Source organism: Rutilus rutilus, assembly GCF_951802725.1.
Source record: "Rutilus rutilus genome assembly, chromosome: 14".
In the NCBI taxonomy this organism is placed as follows: Eukaryota; Metazoa; Chordata; class Actinopteri; order Cypriniformes; family Leuciscidae; genus Rutilus; species Rutilus rutilus.
The window spans coordinates 33,563,255-33,585,596 of NC_140219.1; the positions used below are offsets into that span (position 1 = coordinate 33,563,255).

General features: G+C 40.9%; 1 protein-coding gene across 2 annotated transcripts in view; it reads right to left on the minus strand.

Annotated features, from left to right (window-relative positions):
• LOC311303516 (zinc-binding protein A33-like) overlaps nucleotides 1-22,342 on the minus strand; it is an 81,873-nt gene that overhangs the window by 38,697 nt on the left and 20,834 nt on the right. The window contains exon 1 of one of the 2 annotated variants that reach the window (XM_084430039.1): nucleotides 2,207-2,569. The exons of the other annotated variant lie outside the window; for it this stretch is intronic. Within the exon in view, the coding sequence (XP_084286165.1) occupies nucleotides 2,207-2,374 (168 nt within the window). The 5' untranslated portion in view covers nucleotides 2,375-2,569. Of the gene's footprint in view, nucleotides 1-2,206; nucleotides 2,570-22,342 lie in introns of those variants that run through there. 2 annotated transcript variants of the gene reach the window in all.

The window sequence follows — 22,342 nt, forward strand, 5'->3', positions numbered from 1 at the left end:
GCTGTGTGTGGATCTTGCAAGGCGAAACCTGCGGAATGAAAGTCTCAAAATCCAAATGAATCAAATAGGATCGACTCAGAAACGAGTCAATGAATGCACGCGTGTCACCTGATCCACAAATGCACATCTTACTTGTTGCATGCACAAATTCTGGCCCACATTAATACAAAATCGAGGTTTTGTATTAACAAATATGTCTCTATTTGTACAAAATGCTGCACATTCATGTGGTTTTGGATTTTGCACACACAAGTTGTATTGTATTAGTTTAAATGTAGCGACGCACATTTGTGAATTTGTCAAATAGATGGATAGTTGTGCACACATTAATAATTAGCACCAGGCCTATTCATTTGTAGTTGTTTGTGTGTGGGTTGGGAAATGCTTAAAAACCGCGAAAAGAAAGTCTCAAAATCCAAATGAATCAAATGAGATCGACTCAGAGAAGACGTCAATGAATGCACGCGTGTCACCTGATCCACACATGCACATCTTCTGTGTTGCATGCGCAAACTATGATACACTAATACAAAGGAAAACATTTGTATTCACAAAAATGTCTCTATTTGTACAAATTGCTTCACATTCATTCAATTTTGAATTTTGCACACGCAAGTTGAAAGGCATGGATAAAACATTTCTGCAACATGTATCAAGTTCATTGATAAGTGTGCTTACACGTGTTAATCTTTTTGAGACTATAATCATCCCATAAACATCTGCTGGAAATCCAGGTAAAACTATCTGCGTGCACGCGCGCGTCCCCATTTAACATGATCCCCAGTTGATCCGTAACAGCTGCTAGGGATGGGGAAATGAAGCCTCGTGAATCACTGAGGCTTTCCCCTGACTGTTCCGGGAAAAGATTCAAAGCTTCGAGAGTGTCGAGAACAGCGCCATCTGGTGCTTATTTAACATAAAGCAGCCAGAAGCCTGTGTTAGAAGAAGCTCTGGCAGATGAAGCAACCACAACACACTCCATAGTTTCAATGTTATGTGTACAAATAAAAGCCTTACATGTTTGTGTCTGATTTGTTCATTAGCCTAAATAAATTCATTTTCCCATTAAAGTGTGACAATAAAATATAATATAAGCTTATATGATTCAACAAAATTTAATGTAGGCCTACTCTCTCTCTCTCTCTCTCTCTCTCTCTCTCTCTCCACACACACACACACACACACACACACACAAAATGAATAAGGACATTGTCTGATAGGATCATCTGTTATTAAATGTGCTTATGACACTTGTTACTGATAGTGCTTAACTGTAGGAATGACAGAAAGGTGATAGCCTACAGTTTTTAATTATATTTATTATTTTTGGCTGTTGCCATTGCTCTAAATATAAACCCTTCACCAAACACCAACAACCTATCCCTTCCCCCCCAATCCCACCCTAAACCCAAATACCAACACCAAATTACCTAAAATCACCAAAAAGTGCAAAGATTTTACAAAAACAAAAAGACACAAAAACAACAAAAAATAATAGCCGAAGTAGTGAAAAATAAATGTTGGTTATTTAAATGTAATATATTGATTAACTTTCAAAGTACAGCACTCTCCTAACAAACACACCAACCAGACTGAGGCAACAATGACTCATTAAATAAGATCTGGAGGTCGAGCCTTCTGACACCCAAAGCGAAACGTGTACGTGATTTGACAGAAAGTGAGGCTTCATTTGTCATCGGTCACGTGACTCTAGTAAACCGACACACGCCCCGATACGGGGCTTCACTAGAATGTGTCGCTTGTGTGATACGCGCATCGAAGCTTCAGTGTCATACGTAACATCACTAACAGCGGCTCTTAGATCCGGCTCATTCGCGAACGACCCATCACTCTGCTCCTCTCAGCCGCTCACTGAACAGAGCAGACGCAGAAAGATGTGGCTGCAGCGGGGAAGTAAGACCTCACGCTTGCAGTAAAAAGCTTTTTTGCTTTTTTGAAAAAAATGTTGCTAAAGGGGTCTAAAAAGTCGCTAAAAAAAGTGACAAAGTTGCTAAGTTGGCAACAATGCACACCGCCGCCGGGGAGAGCGTCAAAGTGGCTGGAAGTCATTAATTTTCAATGAGAGCTGGCGGCGAGCTCCGGCGAGTAAAAATAAATACTGGTCTATTGTATACACAAATAATACTGTTTCTAAGTAGGCTATAACACTGTATTTAACATATGAAATGAGATAAATTTGTCTTACCTTGTAAGATGAAAGCACTTCACTGATGGGTCTAAATTTATGATTGTCATGTTTTTGTGAATTAATACACACTAAACACACAGGCTGTTTGTCCTCCAGACAGAAGAGTTTGAGTTTCTCACTGTGTAAACTGCAGATCTCCTCGGATCCTGATGACTGTGAATCCATTTCCTCGTCTAGTAAAATATTTAATAATCTACAATTTCCTTTCACTTTCTGAAATTTGGTTTAAAGAGTAAATAACCATTACAATCAAAATCTAATCTGGTTTCAATCAGAAATACACAAAAACACTAATACAATGTGTCCTCCTCTGGTCTTCACGACTCGTTTTGGCTTTCAGTAAAACTGAAAGGTAGATACAATAAGACTAGTCACTTCCTGGAAGGTTTAGTAAGAGGGTGGAGTTTCTGATGGCCTTTTGAAACTTCTAGGGCTGTTTGTCTTATAAGTTAGTCATCAATTTTTTTCTTTAAGACTATTCATAACTTTTCTAAGTCAGGTACATAAAAATGTACACTGGCCTAATTTGATTATAAAAAAAAATACTAATTTGGATTGTTTGCCCGTGTGATTGACATTTTGCCTGTAATTTAGATTATGATTCTGGATTGCCCCTGTAAAAGGGAGCAGTTCGTAACAAAGAAACTGTCTTAACATAATAGCTATGTTTATTCAGCTTGTTCCTGAAGATAAACTGGATGTATAGTTTTATTTTATTTGTGCTTTCAAGCATATTCTGGATTTAATGAAATTAAGGAAGAATTAAAGGTGCATTAAGCAACTTTTCATGTTAAAAATACCCTTTTTCTAACCCATACATGCTTAAACAATTGCCTGATGGGCTGAATGAGCCCTTCTATGATCACTGCGATTGCCTCTATAATCCTGTACAGTAAAATAAATAAGAGGGATTCGGGACGGAATCGACTGGGCGTGACGTCATGCGCGTTCACGCTCACCTGGCTATGTCTGGCAGGTTTGTGTATTCGCCGCCATTATCCGCATTAGCGAAGACAACTCAAGCGACTTTTGCAAAAGTAGAAGATGGATTCAAAGAGACCGGCTTCAAGTTCATCCCAAACCCCAACGCAAACTCCACGTAACCGCGTGCACAACTCTGGTTGCAGTTTCGCGTGTCGCCAGAAGGGGGCATAGTTCTGCAAAAACTCAGAGACTTGCGCAATGCACCTTTAAGTGATAATAGTTATACAAAAAATACACGAGTATCGATTAACGTTATCCGTTTTATTCATCCACAGACACCCTCCATTACAACTCGTGCTCAAAACAAAACAACCGCTCTTCCGTATGGAAGGCATTTTCTGCCAAATTTAAATAAATAAATTAAATGATTAAAATGAAAATGAAAACCAGATTAACGATTTCATTACAGAAAACTGTACGCAAAATATGTGACAAAATTGAGAATGAAATTAAATTATTTCATTTTCACGGTGACATCCCTGTCAGATTGAAAAGTAAAATGCAATTGGTGATTTCACATTTCATTTTCACTACAGTCTCGAGGCAAGACTGCCAATATTAAAATGAAAAGCCAAACGTGAAAAAGAAACTACAAATACAGTTTTTACAAAGCTCTTTATTAACGCTCATGCAATAATAGTGACAATTCAAATTCAAATGTAAATTTTAGTTTTCATTTTAATTCCTCTTTTATTTCACAGTTTTCATTTTCGTTTTCGTTTTCAAAGACAATTTAATTTCATTCTCAATTTTGTCACATATTTTGCGTACAGTTTTCTGTAATGAAATCGTTAATCTGGTTTTAATTTTAATTTTAATCATTTAATTTATTTATTTAAATTTGGCAGAAAATGCCTTCCATACTTCCGGGGACTTCATAATAAAAGTCCCCTTTTAGTTTCAGTAAATGGTCATGTGAAATATTAAACAATATTCAGCATAGAGGTATAATGTGCATGAACATTTTTTAATGTCTTAAACTTAACAATCTGTAGCATAAGATAATAATAATAAAAAAAAAAACATTATAAGAGAATTTAATCCTGTAAAACAAAATAAGTTTGAAGGTGAACTAAGTAATTTTTTTACCTTAACCGAACAGCTTCGGAGTCATTGGAATAGTTATATGACTTTTTTCGGGTTTAATGGTGGTCGTCTCGCACCCCCCAAGTGCATGTGAGCCGAAAAACCACCCTTGCAACTTTGGGCCGTCACGCCGCCGGCCTCAGCGTCAGGAAGTATTGCGTGATATCAGGTCTCGCGATGTAACGAATTGCTTTACGGCACTGCACACATACACTATCTAAACATTTATATGCTAGCCTTCTGTGTATCATACATACCTCAGTGGACATGGCTCTGTGCGTTCGCCGGGTTCTTTGAAAACAAATGCACATGACGAGCGGGAGAAGATGGGAGGGGGGAGAGTCGCCAACGAGTTTTGACGACAGTGTTGTCAAATATCTATTCTGAAGCTGTAGGGGGAGCTCTATAGAGAAACCCGTGAGAAAACAGCGAAGAAATAGGCAAAGCTGCATAGTTCTGCTTTAATAAAATATATATTTAGGCCTATTTGGAGTGAGACTGATTCCACTCCCTAGTTCACTACTGATCAGGAAGTTGTCTGTTTCAAAAGCAAATTACAATACAATACTTCTTACAATACACTGTGAAAACCAGGGAGCATCGATGCTCACTCTGTTCCCTTAACAGAAGTTTTGAAGCGCAAAACATAAATTGCAAAAACCAGCACAATACACACAAGAATTATTATTTTTTAAACAAACCATGAGGTAGTGAACATAATACCATTTAGAGCTGAAACGTTCCAGGGATGTGTAACAATCAAAATATTTAATGAATATATCAGTTCCCTTTCAGTCGGTCACATTACGTCGACACCACCGATGTATTGGGATCGAGTCAGAGAGCCCCGATCATCTTTGAGTGTAAACAGAACGAGCCATTGTACATTGGTGTGCGAGATATGCAGCTCAGTTATAAATAGTAAGCGGATGCAAACTCCAGTTGTCTTTCGCTTCGGAGTCGAGCAGGTCAATCTGTATGCAGTCTCTGATTTTAGTGTTCAACGAGTCGGAGTTCTTTAGGAAGAAGCCTCTCCAGCTGGTGTTGTTGTACAGGGCATGCAGTGGTGGTCGCAAACTCACAGCTCTCTCAACTGCTGTTATCACAGCATGAGGGTGTTTTCAAGGAGATGGCTGTTTATATAACTGAGTAAGTGCTCACTGTAGCAGTCTGCACCATTCCCTGCCAGTGTTGCCACGGCTATTTCCCCTGTGTGCTTCAGCATTGAGAGAGAACTAATTCCTGAAAGGCCGCTACTTCCTGAAGGGGTAATCTGTGCCACCCATACAATGCCTGTAAGTTCTTGTCCGTTCTCTGGACAGGCCACCTCATCAGGTCCATCAGGCTATAGCACAATAATGGACATGCACAAGGGTAGCCCTGACCGTGAGCTCATGGCTGAGCTCCGTACGGCAACCGACCTTGCCCTCCGGGACGTTCAATCGGTCAGTCCACACTTGTGGTCCAGAAGCGCCATCTCTGGCTGAACCTGGTGGACATTAAGGAGGCCGATAAGGATCGGTTCATGTACTCCCGCATTTCCCAGGCCAACCTCTTCTGCGATGTTGTGGAGAACTTTGTCCAGATAGATGTGTATTTAAAATAGGTCATTTATGTAGAAGAAATGTGAAATTATTTTTGAATTTTGAGCTTTCTAGACTGAGAAAATCCAGAAAATGTATTTTTGGCTTATGTGGATGAAAGACAACAACTCCCAGAATGCACTTGCTTCGCTGCCCTACGAGGCCACTCCCAAGCCACGCCTACCGGTAAGAAAGCGCAGTTGAAAACAACAGGGCTAGGCTACTAGTGAGACTCCGTGACGAGTTTGCCCAGGATTTCGAGATCGCCCAAAATGTCCGGGATTCGGCTTTTGCGTTCTACAGTCGCCATTCATTATGTTTACTGTGGCGAGCAGGACGAGGCTGAGGGCCGCGGGAGAGCGACGCGAGGCCGGTGGCGTGATTACTGAGACGCACCGGTCTCGTATCTCTCACGGAGGAGCGGAAATTTTCTTAGCAATGTTAAAACGCACATCAACCGATCACTTTTTTAGCGTTCATGTAAACACTACATTCAGATTCACCAATCGGAATGAATTCAGTTAGACTGAAACAAAAGGTGTGCATGTAAACAATGAATGGCGACTGCAGAAAGCAAAAGCCGAATCCCGGACATTTTGGACGATCTCGACGGCCGGACATGTCCGGGAAAAAGAGGATGGTAACCCCTACTACTTTCTCTTACTACTCAGCTTTCTCCACAGAACAAGAGCCTGCTAGCTTAGCTTCCAAAGAAAGACGGCTGACACTGCTTGTACATTCTGTGAGTGAGATCCCTCTATGGGCGGGTTGAAAACATGCGGGACAGCTCCTCCTACTGGCTGTAGTCTTTAGCCTCTGGCCAAAAAATCCTCCGATGACGCAAAATGACGATTTTTGCGTCATCGGAGGATTTTTTCCAGACAAAAAATACATAAATATCTCGTCTCAGGGGGATATGAGGGAGGAAAGCACGGTAATTCGAAAATACTACAGGTTTTCTACTAATACAAAGCTTAATGCTAAATCCTGAAGTATCCCTTTAATTATTATTTAAATTGAGCACCCCCTACTGGCCTCAGTAACACCTCTTCCAGCAGTTAGTTTTCCCAGGAGTCTCCCATCCAGGTGTCTTGGGCTACAGGGTGATATCAGTCATTAAATGTATTACTGTCTTTGGAAGGCTTTTGTCTTTCAAACACATTAAAATTGACAAATTCTTATAATTTCGTATTTACATGCGATGCAGGGATTCACTATCTTGTTGTCAGCTAAACCTTTTTGACCTAAGATATTTACTTGAAATACTTCCTGAGATTTTACATTAATAAAATTAGGTCAATAATAAAATTAAGTCAATATTAATAATAAAGAATAATAAAATTAGGTTCATAGTTCACTAACGTTGGTTAATGGTCACATGACATGCAGGTCAACAAATTTGAAAATTAAAAACAAAAGTGTTTAACTTATATTGTTTTTATTTTTTAATTATTTGTTTTCATTTTAAAATGTATATTAATTACTTAATATATTTTTTATTAAACTTACAAACCCCAGTATGGGAACCCCTGATGTAATGTAATATTGAATGCACATCATGTTATTGATAACAAAGAATGGAATATATTTTCTTTCTTTTTTTAATTTTTTAATTTCTTTTTTTATCAATATGGTGCAAGATTATGCTATTCAAATCAATGTGATAAACGAGTTAGGTAAAAAGTAATCAAACAGTAGTCAAATTACCTTATATGTGTAATGTAATGCATTGCGTTACTAACATCAATTTTTTGTCCTGTAATTCGTTATCAGTATTAAAGGAGAACTCGGTAACTCTAGCTAACTCTACTCACTTCTTCGCTGATTTTCCCTTTTGTTGTCGCATGTTTTCCCCACGAGCTCCCCCTACAGCTGTGGGAGGGTGTATATTTCACAACACGGTCGTAAAAAACTCACTTGCGACAGCCTCCTCCCCCTCTCTACCGCTGCTCATGTGCGTTTGTTATGATCGGAGCAAGCCAACTGTATCGTGTGGAGCTATGTCTACGGAGGTGGGTAATCTGGTAATACATCATACATGCGTGTTTGTTTATATGTCGAATTGCCATAAAGCAATTTGTGTTTTGCGCTCGTTCTCATTCTCGTTCTCGCTTCTCACGAGACTTCCAATTTCTATCTTGCCGGGACGGTAGTCCCCAAGTTGCAAGGTTGGTTTTCCGCCTGGGAACGCTGGGGGGAGCGGGGAAAGTCACCAATATCACCAGAACAGGTTGTTTAACCATCCAAATGATTTCAAGACAGTTTTATTACATTATAAAAGTTACCAAGTTCTCCTTTAATGGACTACAATTAACAGCTTCTAATTTGATGCTAAAGCAGTTTGACGTGAGAACACTAGAGGTCAGCAGAGAGTCCGATCTCATACAAATCCACACACAAAAGTTTTAGCTCATTAGCAGTTCCTCTTTTGCACAGCTATACTTTACAAACAGTCTTATGTTGAACTAAAATTAAGGGTAAATAAAATTACAAACACATTAAACTTTTAATAAAATTAAGATTTAACACTCATTAATTCTCTGAGCTGAAAGTAGCCTGTAATTCTTTATCAAACACTTTGCATCTTGAAGCTGCTGATACAGTGCAAATCAGAGGCACTTATTTTAACATGTTTCTGCATCATCATGACCCTGTCAGTCTGCTCCCTGAACTCTGAGCCAGTCCATTGAAGAGACACATTGTTTCTTAAGGCTGTTCTCTGAGTCTGTGTAGGAGAGACTGAGAGCAGCATTAAGGCCTCATTATACTTCTGCGTCGGACCTACGCCGGAGCCTATACGCCGTAGGCAACGTGTTGGTTTTAATTTATACTTCTGTGTCATTGTCCGCATTGACGCGCACCTAGGGAGCATGTGAAACCCCGAGGGAGGGGTTCTGGCAGACCAATCACAGCGCTTGTGTCCGCGTAGAATTGACGCGTTGTTACATTTTTGGAGAGGTGCACGTCAGGGTACGCCGTAGGGTACGCGCGCTACACACAGCCTACGACGTAGCTACGGCGGCAGTTCGACGCAGAAGTATAAATAGGCCTTTACACTGAAGCACAGCACTGCTGCCGACAGACAGACATGGGTAAGCTCAGCATTTCTGCTCTTTAAAAGGGACGTTTCGCCCTATTTTGTAATTTTTTTGTAAATTTGAATGAACAATGTTATCTGTAGTTTGATAAACTCAGAGACACGGTGATATACTTGCATATCCAGCAGCTACATATACATATATACATATTTGAGAGTGTCTGAATGTCACTGCAATCGATAGGACTAAATTCCTGCACAGGAGAGTTTCTCAAAACTAACTTTTCGTTGATTCATAATTTTAGCTCAGCGTATTTTGATCAGCTTGTGTTTTAGTGGATGTATGAAGTCAGTTCCTCACACAGGTGTAGATCATAACTTTAACTATGAACATCATTCACTAACACCAATGCTTTTTGAACATATATGTCTTATAATTTCAAAACTAATGTGAAATGTTTTGCTTGTGCTGTATTTCTTGAAAATGAAATAGCACTTTGTTTGATATTTGGATATGTCTTAGAATAAATGTGAATGATATCCAAGTTTTTACCTCAATGGAATCAAAATTAGGAATCAATAAGAATTGGAATTGTTAAATTTCCAAGTAAAATGTAATAGTGCAGTTTCTGAATAGATCTGCTGGATATTAGACTTCAAGTTTTTCTTTATCCTTGTGTCTGTAGTAATTCAAAGGATATAGTTTTTTATTAAGTTTAACTAACTTTACATACACTGCTGTTCAAAAAGTGTGGGGTCTGTAAGATTAAAAAATAATCATAATTTTGCTCACAAACTAAGGCTGCATTTATCTGATCAAAAATAGTAATATTGTGAAATACTTTTACTGTTTAACCTTTATTCCTGTGATCAAAGCTGAATTTTCAGCATCATTACTCAGTCTTTAGTGTCACATGATCCTTCAGAAATCATTCTAAGATCATTTCTGATTATTATCAATGTTGAAAACAGCTGTGCTTCTTCATATTACAATTACAGAAATGTCTCACTGCTTAATGTTTTATAATATGGCACTGCTGAGTCACAACTAGGGTTGGGTATCGTTTGAATTTTAATGATTCCGATTCTTATAGATCCCTATTATAAAATTAAAAAAAACTTGGATATCATTCACATTTATTCTAAGTTTAATTGCAAATTATTTCATTGTAACTGAATAACATAAACAAAACTCAACATGCTAAAGAACACTTAAACAAGGAACTTTAGCCTACGTTTTAAAAATACCTTAGCAAAAACAACTAACCTAACTAATATACATTTCAAGCATTAAAGATAAGTGAATACTCAGTAATTAAAAAAGAACAAATAAAATTAGCAATCACACGAATTAATACAACTGAACAAAGATATGATTGAAATAAACAGTGTTTTAAGATTTTTGTAATCAAATGTAAAATAACACCACGTTATGAATAAAATATACATTATAAATATAGTTACAGAAGTTATTCAGTCAAGAACTGTCTTTTGTTGTTTGATTAAAGCTGCAGTCTGTAGTTTCTCCTCTTTGTCGCCATCTCTGTTCGAAATCTGCAATTGCAGTTATTTGCGGAATTATCAACTTTACGTGGGTTGTACATCGGCATGAAACAGCGCGGATGAATCCAATGTTTTGAGGAGAGTGTGCGGCTGTCAATCACCGCGCCGGTGTGGATACGGGCATTCAGAATCACAAATGATACTTTTTGGAAGTATGACCAATATTAGAATTTTCAACGGAAAATGAAGTCTGAACAAGTAAGTAACATCCACTTTTGCTCTGATCAACTAAGGAGAAAAAAAGCATTGCAGTAAATCGTGCCGATTAAATCTAACGATCACTTATCATATCATGTCAAACCGTGCAAATCATAGAAGAGCAGTTATTTTGTACAAACAAATAACAATCATAGTGCTATGAAATAAACGGTGTATGAACGGAATCCCTTTTATGCATGAACGTGTTATAATATAACATAATATAAACATCTTACGTCAGGAACATTTTCACTTTACCGATCTACAATCTCCTGACGGTACTGGAAAAGTTTATTTTACCAGAAGATATCTCGATATCAGTGCTTTGTTTCAGCAGTGAGATCGCCTGTTAGCTGATCTGTATTCAGATATTTTCCTCCATTCTATGACCACAAGCATTCTCATTTGATCGAGAGGGCATTTTATAACTTCTTTATAACTCTTTATTCTTTATAACTATTGTTTCTCTGAACTGTCTTTAGGCGCCATGATGATATTGGTAAAACAAACTACAAATACGTAATGTTCATTCGATCCATCCGACAGCGGCATTCAGTCAGATTTCCTTTTGCAGCGTTGAGCATTTTAACTATGGAGAACCAGGAGTGCCACTTAAAAATAAAATGAAGAATCAATTTATCAATTTAATAATTCAAACATGAAAATGTATATAAATAAATCACTTTTAAATGGACAAATTAATAGACATTTTTAAAGTTTTTTATTTGATTCGTGTTTTTAAATGTATTTTAATAAAACCATAAAACAATAAATAAATAAATAAACATTTTAAATGTATGAATAAATAGACAAATTTAAAATAGTTTATTTAATTTATGTTTTTTAAACATAGATTAATAAAACAAAAAAAAGATACATTAATAAATCATTTTAAATGCACATGTTAAATCGCTTTAAAAAAAAAACATGTTTGGAGAGGGGTTGTGGATGATGTGTTAGCTTTAGCTGATTTCTGCGAAAGAAATTCTCCTCTCGATTATCATTTTGTATATAGAGTTTCACAGTTGAGGGAAGACGTTGCAAACACAGCGGATAATTGTGGTTGTACAATAAATGGAAGGATTTGGGTTATGTTTGATGAGGTACAGAGTGTCATTCAACGACTGAGTCCCTCGGACTGTAGCAGCCGTAATGCTATTGTACTTCCAAGCCTTCTTGAACAACACCAGTCGTTGGATGTACCAGCAGAAGAGACGGCAAGATGTATCGGTGTGTCGCTAAGGACAGTCCGACGAAAACTTGCACATGATGGTTTAAGGTATGTAAAAGAAAATGTTGTGTCAATGTTTCCAGAAAGAATCGCATGACTGACTTTATAGTATTATATACAGCATGTCGAAACATTAGGCTGGATATTTACTACAGTTACGTTGGTTACGTGAAGGGGGGGAACTCTCGAATGTATGTGAGTGCTTTAAAGGGCAGTGAAGTCGGAATTTGTTAAAATATTATAATATAATTGTATTATGTAAAACTTTTATGTAATACCTTGCTATAATTAAAATATGCTTTGTTTTTAGGAAACGTGACTTGAACACCTCCATTACGAATGAGGAGTTGGATAGAATATTGGCGGAAATACACCACAGATACCCCAATGCTGGCTACAAGATGATCTTGGGACACATAAGATCCAGGCAACTGCATATACAAAGTAGGAAATGTAGCAAATATTAACATTTTAATCATCTAATGTCTCATCCAGGTTTGAAATTAACAGATATTTTCTGCCTTTTTTTCTTTTGGCTAAAAACCAATAATGCCATTTTAGGCCAAAACATTTTGGCAGCTGAAATTTTGGTGCATCCCTACCATTGGCTTTTTCCATTTAAACCATTACAAAATTCCTTTTTGTATGTTTTGGGCATTATCCCTATATAATCCTATAAATAGGATTTAATGGTGTTTTATTGGTCCCCATCTGCCAGATAACATCCCTCCAATAGTATCCATCACATACCAGTAGGCACCATTATAGTTTCCGTTATAACCAATAAAACCATTAGACATAGACATTATTAAAACCAATGGCACATTGATGGGAATCAATTCAATCACATGAATTTTTAAAAATTAATGAAGTGCACAGATAAATCATTTATAATAAACACTACAATATTACATATAAAATTACGAATTGTAAAATTTGATTTCATGGCAAATTTAATGGATAATGTTGCTAATGTCTAGGGTCACACAGAATCTGCACTTACAGACCTAAATATAATCCTTTACACAAGTCAAAACCGCAGGTAATGGTTGTAATGGTCATGGTTGCCCGCTTCACGATGAGAACAAACAGACATTCACACATCACAGGAAGAAGTCTGCACAACCAGAGGTAGGCTTGTTAACTTGTAGCCACATGAATAGCGTTTTCCTTTGCTGAACTGCTTTAAATTGAAGTTTGTTTTTTTATGTAAGAATTGAGCGGTTGTGGAGAGAGATGTCTTTGACCAAGTAACAGACCTCTTCTACACCACCTTTCGTCAGTTGGAAGATGAAGGATGGCATAATCTGGACCAGGATGTGGACTTGTTTGCCTTGCACTGGTCTTACATGCCACAAATTCAGAGGCATCTACAAGAATTTCGGAGTGCCTGGAATAGTCACAGTCTAAGATCTGCAGGCAACAGAACTCCACTGCAGCTTTGGTCAAATCATGAGAACGAAGTATTACGTCCGCTAGGGGTAAGACGCAATAAACTAAAGAAAAAAAAAAAATACAACCAGATTCCAGCAGGCCGTCAGATCAAAAGAACCGAATAACGAATACCAAAGAAGGCAAAAACCATAAATTATAATATAAATGTATTATGAATCACAGAAGTAAATGACAATAAAGTAGAATTCGTTAACAAAAAATGAATAGAGAAATAAATCAGAAATAAATCAATAGAGTGGTATTCTCCTCAGAGAGACCCAAGGCCCAAAATAACAAACAAAACCCAATCTAACGAAATTAAACAGCAACGTAATTAACCTAACACAAAGAAAATAAAAGAAACTACAATAAAGCTTACTTAACTACGCTTATCAAAAACACAGCATAAATAAGTTCCAAACAAAAAAAGGCAGGTCTCTCCTACATTACCACATTCTAAATGAAACACGAGAAAAATATTTTTGATCTGGAGTCTGAGCCATTGCGACCGACACGAAGCCACAACAGGCTTCTTCTGTCAAGCGGAAGAGGACCGCCAGCTGATCATCCAATTACCGCTGGCAGGCGGCAGCACTGTTTTCAAATCAGCAATGATCTGAAACTCAAAGAAAACTTCAAAAAGCATACACAAATATTATAAGGACACACACACAAAAAATCCACGTAACGTAACACCCTCACCATTAAACAACAACACAGAGTTGATTAAACATGTTCCACCGCACGTGACAAAGTATCTGCCAAAACATTCTCTTTTCCCTTCTTGTAGCAAATATCTACATTAAACTCCTGTATGATTAATGCCCAACGCATAATACGTTGGTTAGAATTACGCATCCGAGACAGAAAAACCAACGGGTTATGATCTGTAAAGACTACAAGAGGTAGTGAACTTGACCCCACATAAACCTCAAAATACTGTAACGCAAGTAGTAAGGCCAGCGCTTCCTTCTCGATTGTGCTATGATTCAACTGATGTTTCAACTGACTCTACAATATTTCGTAGGTCAGAAAGTGGATCTTCAATTACTTCAGGAAACGGCAGTACCTTTCCACCTGCGAGATCATTAACGAGAAACAAATCAATACCTTTAATAGGTAGTTGCAGACGAACAGCAATCTTAACAAGATCAGAAACAAGGTCAGATTGAATGTTTACACAATGTAAAGGAACTCTGACTATCCATAATTCAATTCCTTGAGCCAACACGTCGGAACCACAATACGAATCCTTAGAAGGCTCAAATCAGGTAATTATGCAGTGGGTTTAGCTAATTACTCTGCTTTTATGGAAGCATGGCCCATTTTTTTCATTTATTATTTCTTCACTGATAAATTGTCTGATACAATGGAAAATCTAAGAGTAAAAATGTGAGTACTATTTTCTCTATGATGATGCTTTTGTAGAATTCTTCAGCTTGTAATTTGCTTTAGGTTATCTAAGCATCTGCTATGTAAATACACATAAGTCATTACAAGTAAATATATAATATGTCTTAAAAAGGCAGCAACATCCTGATTTCCTTTACTTCTGATTCTTCACTATTCATCTTCTGAAGTTCCTGAAACAAATTACAAATTCAGACAGTGCATTGTAATGCAGACATAAAGATTACACAATGTCATCAGAGGATGTCTGTTATAAAGTTTACCCTACATACTTTGGCTTGATCTGCTATCAAAGACTGGTTATATTCCTCATCCTGCTCCTCACGCATCCTCCGCCATTCACTTAAAGATTCCTGACAATATTTTGAGATAGGAAATTTAGAAATATTAAAGACACTCCTAAGAGCATCTATCATAAAACCTGTACCAAATAAATGTGGATGATCCACAAGACCACTCTCTTCTTCAGTTTGATGAACATTATATACAAAAAGTAGCAAAAATAAAAAAAATTGAAAAATAAGAAGTGTTTTGAAATGCTAATATTGTGAACCTACAAACTGAAATTATGGCAGAAGAAAATGTTTAATGGCAAGACAAGCTCTTGGCGATGCAAATGTGAAGTTTACCATGTCTGTAATGTATTTTCGTCTGTTAAATGGATGAACAGTTGGTCAGTATTTTCCTCAGTGTGTGACTGGTTGATGAGTGAATCACTGTCTGATGTACGTGCATTTAGGTGTTCATTCTCTAATGTTGGTGGCAGGTGACTGGAACATTCAGTCCTAGGCCTTCAAAAACATGAAATTAAAATTTGTTTTCCTAATAAGAAACTGAATATTAAATCAAGATTATGACCAGTCAATGTTTTCCATACCTGCAGCTCTCAATGTGAACCTTAAAGGTCCCATTCCATGGATTATTTTTATTATTTTATAATGTTTCCAGGGGTGCCCTTATAATGTTAGTATGTTTTTTAGATCAAAAATTGTTATAATTTAGAAATAAAAGGCATATTTCCTAGCCTGATTTCATTCCCTGGTTTGAACACTCTGTTTGAAGGGGCGTGTCTGCTGTGAGACTTCAGTGTAAACGCCCTCTGCTGTGATTGGCTGACATGCTTGCATATGAAATATCTGGCATTACATGTGGAACTATCTGGAAAACTTTTACTATTACAGCTATTATACGTTTTTACTATTACAGCTATCTGGATTAACGAATCGTGAGAAGTTTTTTAAGTATTTAGATCTATTACCATCACATAAAAGGTTGCAGTGATGAGCACTGAGCAGATGACAGTCTGTTGATCGCGTGAAAGATCTTATCATTGCAACGCAGTTTCTGCACTATCACTAATGATTTCACCAATGCAAACATGAGGCATATAAATACAGTAAGAGCTTCGTTGTGCAGTGTAACAGCGTCATTGATTTCATAACGAGTTTTGGCAAGTGTCCAGATAAACTCGCGCTGTGTGATTGATAGCTTGGGCGATTGGAAAGGGATTGTTCTTTGATCGCTTTCTGTATATTAATCACAGTTTAAGTAAGATTATTTTCATCCTACTAAGAGAAACGAACGATGTGAAGAGTGATCGCTACTTCCATATTAAATCACTACTTACCGCTTGCTGGAATATAGTTGAAATAGTCCCCTTCGTCAGTATGAAACGCTGAGAGAAGTCTGCTTGATATTATTCCAGGTTAGAAAAACAGTCCGTGGTGAAATGGACAGAGCAAACTAACAACTTCGAATTAAACTTTTGCGGTATCCGATTATAGATAAACATCAACCACGTCTGTTGACATTTCGCCATCAATACGCCTGTGTTCCTGTGGGCGGAGGTTACGGTTCTAGTGACATCATTAAAGCAGGATGTAGAGGGGTGTAGTCCAATCCAGCCGTTTTTTGTAGTCAACTTCTGTTAAATAAAATATCTCGCTTGGCATTGAACTTTGAGCTTTATAATTTTACAGATATTATTTATACTCTAACAACAACATTACACACTAACTAAAGTTTGAAACATGGGATCACATAGAACGGGACCTTTAAGTTCATTGAAATTTTACTTTTTCACAGGTAAGACATCTCTCCATTGGCCCAAGCATGGGAGATTCACAGACAACCTTAAAAATTAAAAAAGCAATCTCAGAATTTTAGATAACTGTAAATGAAAATAATAAAAAATAAACTTAGTACATTATGAAAAAAAAAAAAAAAACTATTGTGTTGCCTAAAATGTAATAAGCACAGAATTTAGCAAATTTTTTAGAAGCAAAACATTTGTTTAAAAACTTTTGTTTATAAACAAAAACTTACACGATACCCACCAAAAAAAAAGTCCTCTCCAAGTCCTGCAGCTTCCAGTTCCTCCCTTTCAAACGTTGTTGGTGCAACACTTTGTGTCATGCTACTTAAGCAGCAGAAAACTCTTGTGAAGCTACTGCGAGGTCTTGCAGAACGACTACAACGACTTAAAGGTCTCCTGCTGGCTTCTGCTCCATAGCTTGCGATAAGTCTATTTACTTCAACTGTAAATTTGAAAACAATGTCAATGTAAACTTAACCCATAACAATGACATTTAAAAAAAAAAAATTGAACAATAAAGTTGAAAAAACATATGACAGTTTTTGTACTGTATAGACCTTAATAGACCTATAGATATCCCACAGGAACTACTCCCTATCTCCTATATAAGTGTTTCAGTATAGGCGGCTCTATCAGGTACTGTGCAAGCAAATATCACCTGCAGAGACGATTGTGCTTCAGTTTGATGATGACTGAGGTCATGTTGGGCAAAACATGTAACAGCTACTTCAAATGTACAGTGTGCAAAACTGATTTTCATTGATGAGCATTATTGCTTTATGCGTTTGACATCTTTTGACCTGGTCTGTGAAACATAATCGGTTACTAACGTAACCTCGGTTCTCTCTAGAGAGGGAACGAGTATTGCGTAAGTTGCTTACGCTATGGGTAAAGTAATCTTTTCTCGAGATACTGAAGCCAAAAATCATCCTTAATTTTGTGTATATTGTCAACGCATTGCAGCAGCTGGCAGACCTAGAGCGGGCTTACTAGCGAGCTCATTGGCTGCTCTACTGCAACTGCAGCAGCCTACCGTCGAGCCCCGCGTGACGTCGCGCCCTCACGCGGCATTGCCCGCCAGAATGGGCGTGGCTTAGCGTATATAAGGACGGCTCGGAGGCTGCTTACCTGGTTTTCATCGACTGAAGCGATATCAGCTCGAAGCGAGCACGGCCGGTTACGCAATACTCGTTCCCTCTTTAGAGAGACCCGAGGTTATGTTAGTAACCGATTATGTTCTCTTACGAGAGGTTCTCTCATATTGCGTAAGTTGCTTACGCTATGGGAACCCCTTGTCAACGCCTTGCGCGCCCGCATCAACCACATATATTCCCAAGGACACAGCCGGGGAACATAGATCAGTGGGAATAAGACGGCCAACCTGAGTGGGCCAGTTCATGTACATAAGCACACAGTATCCTGTGGTCAACACACAGAGCGGCACGCCGGTCCGTACTGACACTTGGATAACTTTAACATACTGACACTTGGATAACTATATCACAGTGTATTTTCAGCCAGGGTAACTGATATAGAGTGAGAGTAGCCTGCCCATGAACGGTTTAGAGCCGAACATACTCTACTACTAGACTGACAAAAGTCTAGCCTGCAGAGCGGGAACCTCTAGGTAAAACCTTGTAAAACCTAATAAATGTAGAGGGGGAGGCCCAGCCTGCCGCTGTACATACTGTATGTCATGAATGGAAATCCCGCTGGACCAGGCCCATGAAGACACCATGCCTCTGAATGAGCCCTCACTGCAGTTCTTTAGACACGTATGCAGCAGCAATAGCGTCAACAATCCACCTGGACAGACTCTGTTTCGAGGTGGCGAGGCCTTTAGTGCGTCCACGGAACGAAATGAAGAGCTGCTCCGTGTGCCTGAAGGCGGCAGAGCGCGTGATGTAAACCCTCAGCGCTCTAACAGGGCAGAGGAGGTCAGCATCAGCTTCGCTACTGGAGCCCGGCAGGGCTGAAAGCGTAATAACCTGCGCTCTGAAAGGAGTGCCAAGCACTTTGGGGACATAACCATGCCTCGGTTTGAGGATGACTTTAGAGTCATTAGGTCCAAACTCGAGGCACGCAGCGTTAACAGATAACGCATGTACTGTAGGTCACCTACGCGCTTAACTGTTGACAGGGCTATCAAAAATGCGGTCTTGAGCGAAAGGTATTTCAGATCCACGGTCTGCAGTGGATCAAAGGGATGTGCTTTCATGGCCTCCAGGACCACAGAAAGATCCCACATAGGGACAGACGGGGTCACGGGGGATTCATCCTCCTAGCTCCTCTAAGGAAGTGGATGACTAGTTTATTCCTTCCCATTGCCTGGCCGAGCGTCGACGCCGCGAACGCCGCAATAGCCGCAACATAAACTTTGAGCGTGGAAGGGGACCTGCCCTTATCCAGCAGCTCTTGAAGGAAAACAAGTACCTCAGCGACTCCACAGGTTTGTGGATCAGAGCCTTTTGCCGTGCACCAGCTCGCGAACACCGACCATTTTGATGCGTAGAGCCTTCTCGTGGAAGGAGCTCTAGACTGCGTGATCGTGTTCACCACCCCTTCTGGCAGGCCAACGGGTATCCGTTGATTATCCATGCATGCAGAGACCAGCGCTCTGGATGAGGATGCCAAATCGAGCCGCCGGCTTGAGAGAGGAGATCTCTTCTCACCGGAATCGGCCACGGGACTAGATCCGTCAGCTGCATCAGCTCTGGGAACCAGACTTGATTCTCCCATCGTGGGGCCACAAGGAGCACTGAATGGCCCACCTCCCTGATTCTCCTGATTACCTGTGGTAATAGCGAGATCGGGGGAAAAGCGTACAGCGGGCATCTGGGCATCTCTAGACAGTTTATGTGAAGGCGCTTTTCCCGGTCTGACCACTGGCCAAAGACCAGTCTGCCCTCGAAAAGTGCGCCCCAACCCAGGTTGGATGCGTCTGTCGAGATAACTTTTCGGCGTGAGATAGCTCCCATCGTCACCCCCGATCGGTACCACTCGGCCGCTGTCCAGGGCTCCAGAGCTGAGACGCAGCTCTGAGTCACTCTGATGCACAGACCGCCGAGAGCCCACGCTCGGTGTGGTACTCGTGCGTTCAACCAGCGCTGAAGCGGGCGCATACGTAGCAGACCCAGCTGAAGCACCGCTGCGACTGATGCCATGCAGCTTAGCATTCTTTGAAAAGTTTTCAGGGGAACGAGGCTGCCTGTCCGGAATGAAGCGGCCAAGAATCGAACTCGGCGCGCGCGCTGCGTCGACAGGCGAGCCGTCATAGACACGGAATCCAGATCTATTCTCAAAAAAGAGATCGTCTGGCTGGGCAGTAATGAGCTCTTGGTCCAGTTGACCGTGAGACCCAAGCTTTCCAGGTGGCTGAGAAGCAACGTTCTGTGAGATATCAACTCTATCTCCGACTGTGCTAAAATCAATCAATCGTCCAAGTAATTTAATATTCGCATGCCCTGACTTCTGAGGGGAGCGAGAGCCGCGTCCATGCACTTCGTGAAGGTACGGGGTGCTAGGGACAGGCCGAAAGGGAGGACGGTGTATTGATATACCTGACCGTCGAAGAACGAATCTCAAGAATGGCCTGTGACGGGGTATTATCTGAATCTGAAAGTAAGTGTCTTTCAGATCGAGAGAGATAAACCAGTCCCTTGGGCGAATTTGCACGAGGATTTGTCTGGTCGTGAGCATTTTGAACGGTCGTCTGACGAGAGCTTTGTTCAAACGTCTCAGATCTAGGATCGGTCTGAGATCCCCATCCTTCTTTGGAACGAGGAAATAACGGCTGTAAAAGCCTGACTCGTTCTGGGAAGGTGGTACTGGTTCTATGGCCCCCTTGCACAACAGCTTTGCTATTTCTGCACAAAGCAGGTGTACTACCTCTTGATTCACTTTCGTCTCGGTCCGCGCTAAGAAAGCGCGGGGGACAGCGAGCGAATTGCAGCGAATAACCCTGTGTTATTGTGTTCAGCACCCATTCTGACACGCCTGGAATAGCTTCCCACGCTTTCGTGTGCATAGCTAGGGGTCGAATAGCCTCTAGGTTCCGATCGCCACCTGGCGTGGGCTCTTGAACCTGAAACTGAGGTACCGGCACGGCGAGCGCGCTCTCGATGCTTGAACACAGCGGCGCGCTGAAAGCGGCAGCTGGCCAGTTTACATGTAACGCCCTGGTCGCCTTGAACGGGGAACATTTCATGGAGAAAACCCCGGGACGGGCATGCTGTGTTTATCAGTAAGCATGAATGCTCGCGGGCAGGCACAGGACTTACATTTAACACACTGTTCTAACCCCTGAGATACAAGTGTGGTAGAGCGGGCGGTGAGTAGGTGTGGGCTCTGAATTGTGGCCACATTCCCTACATCTAACACTCGAGCGGCGTACGCCGGCTTTATGAGAGTGGGCTCTGCGTGAGTGAGTGATACAGGGGGAACCGTGCTTGTGTGTAGGGGTGAACACTGGGAAGCGGGCACATTTTCTACACTCAAGACACCATCGGCATGAGTCAGATAACCAGAAATTGAACTCTTTATGAGATTTCTCTGGGCTGCCGTGAAACGGCATTTGGGTGCAGGTGAGCGGGTACTGCAACGCGCTCGGTGGCTGCGAAGTACACATCTGCAGTCGCCTTTATTAAGGGAACTGACAGAGCGAAACGCTTTGATGGTGGTTCGGCCGCGGCGGGACTTAACCACCTTTTCCTCCTTGACGTTAGGAGGGCTTTGCGGGCTCAGGTGTCAGCGCAATCCTAGGCCGGGGAGGATAGCCTTGTAACCTTTCTCGTCGGCGCCGTTTACTTGGGAGAGCATCGAGGAGACGGAGGTGTGAAGTCTCACGGAGAAAGGTGCGTTCCACGAATTCGAGAGCTCAGTGTGGAGCTCTGGCAGGAAGGGCGCTGACCTGGAGGCGGGCACGCGGCGGCGGCCAGGCAGAAAACACCCATCAAGCCTGTTGGGCGTGGGCTCCTCAGGTGGGACAACTCGAGGCCGAGCTGGTCGACGGCCTTAGTGAGGAGGCGAATCAGTTCCGCATCCACGCTGGCCCTGAAGGACTCCTGGAGCGAAGGGGAAGGATCCGGGTTGGACCCGGACCAGTCTTCACTTCCTGAAGCCAGGAGGGAACAGCTGTCGTCAATGGCACCTTCGTCCGCTTCATCACCCGAGGCGGCGGCAGTGGCGGAGGCCAGCATCTGCACGTCCAGAAGGGGAAGCTGTGAAGGAGATAGCGAGGCTCGAGGGGAGGGTTCCGGCAAGCGCTCGCATGCCATCACAGGCTCCGGTAGCCTCTGAGAACGGCACTTCTTTCTGTGCGGTCCAGCAGAGGCGGCCGGAGCTTCAGTGTCGAACGAGGCCAGTCGAGCCCGCAGGGTTGACAGAGTCAAGTCCTCACAATGGACACAGCTGCCTAAAAGAGACAAGGCGAGGGCTGCGTGGTCTCGGCCCAGGCAAAGAGCGCAGATGATGTGGCGGTCTCCGTCGCTGAGCGGGGCTTTGCAAGAGCCAC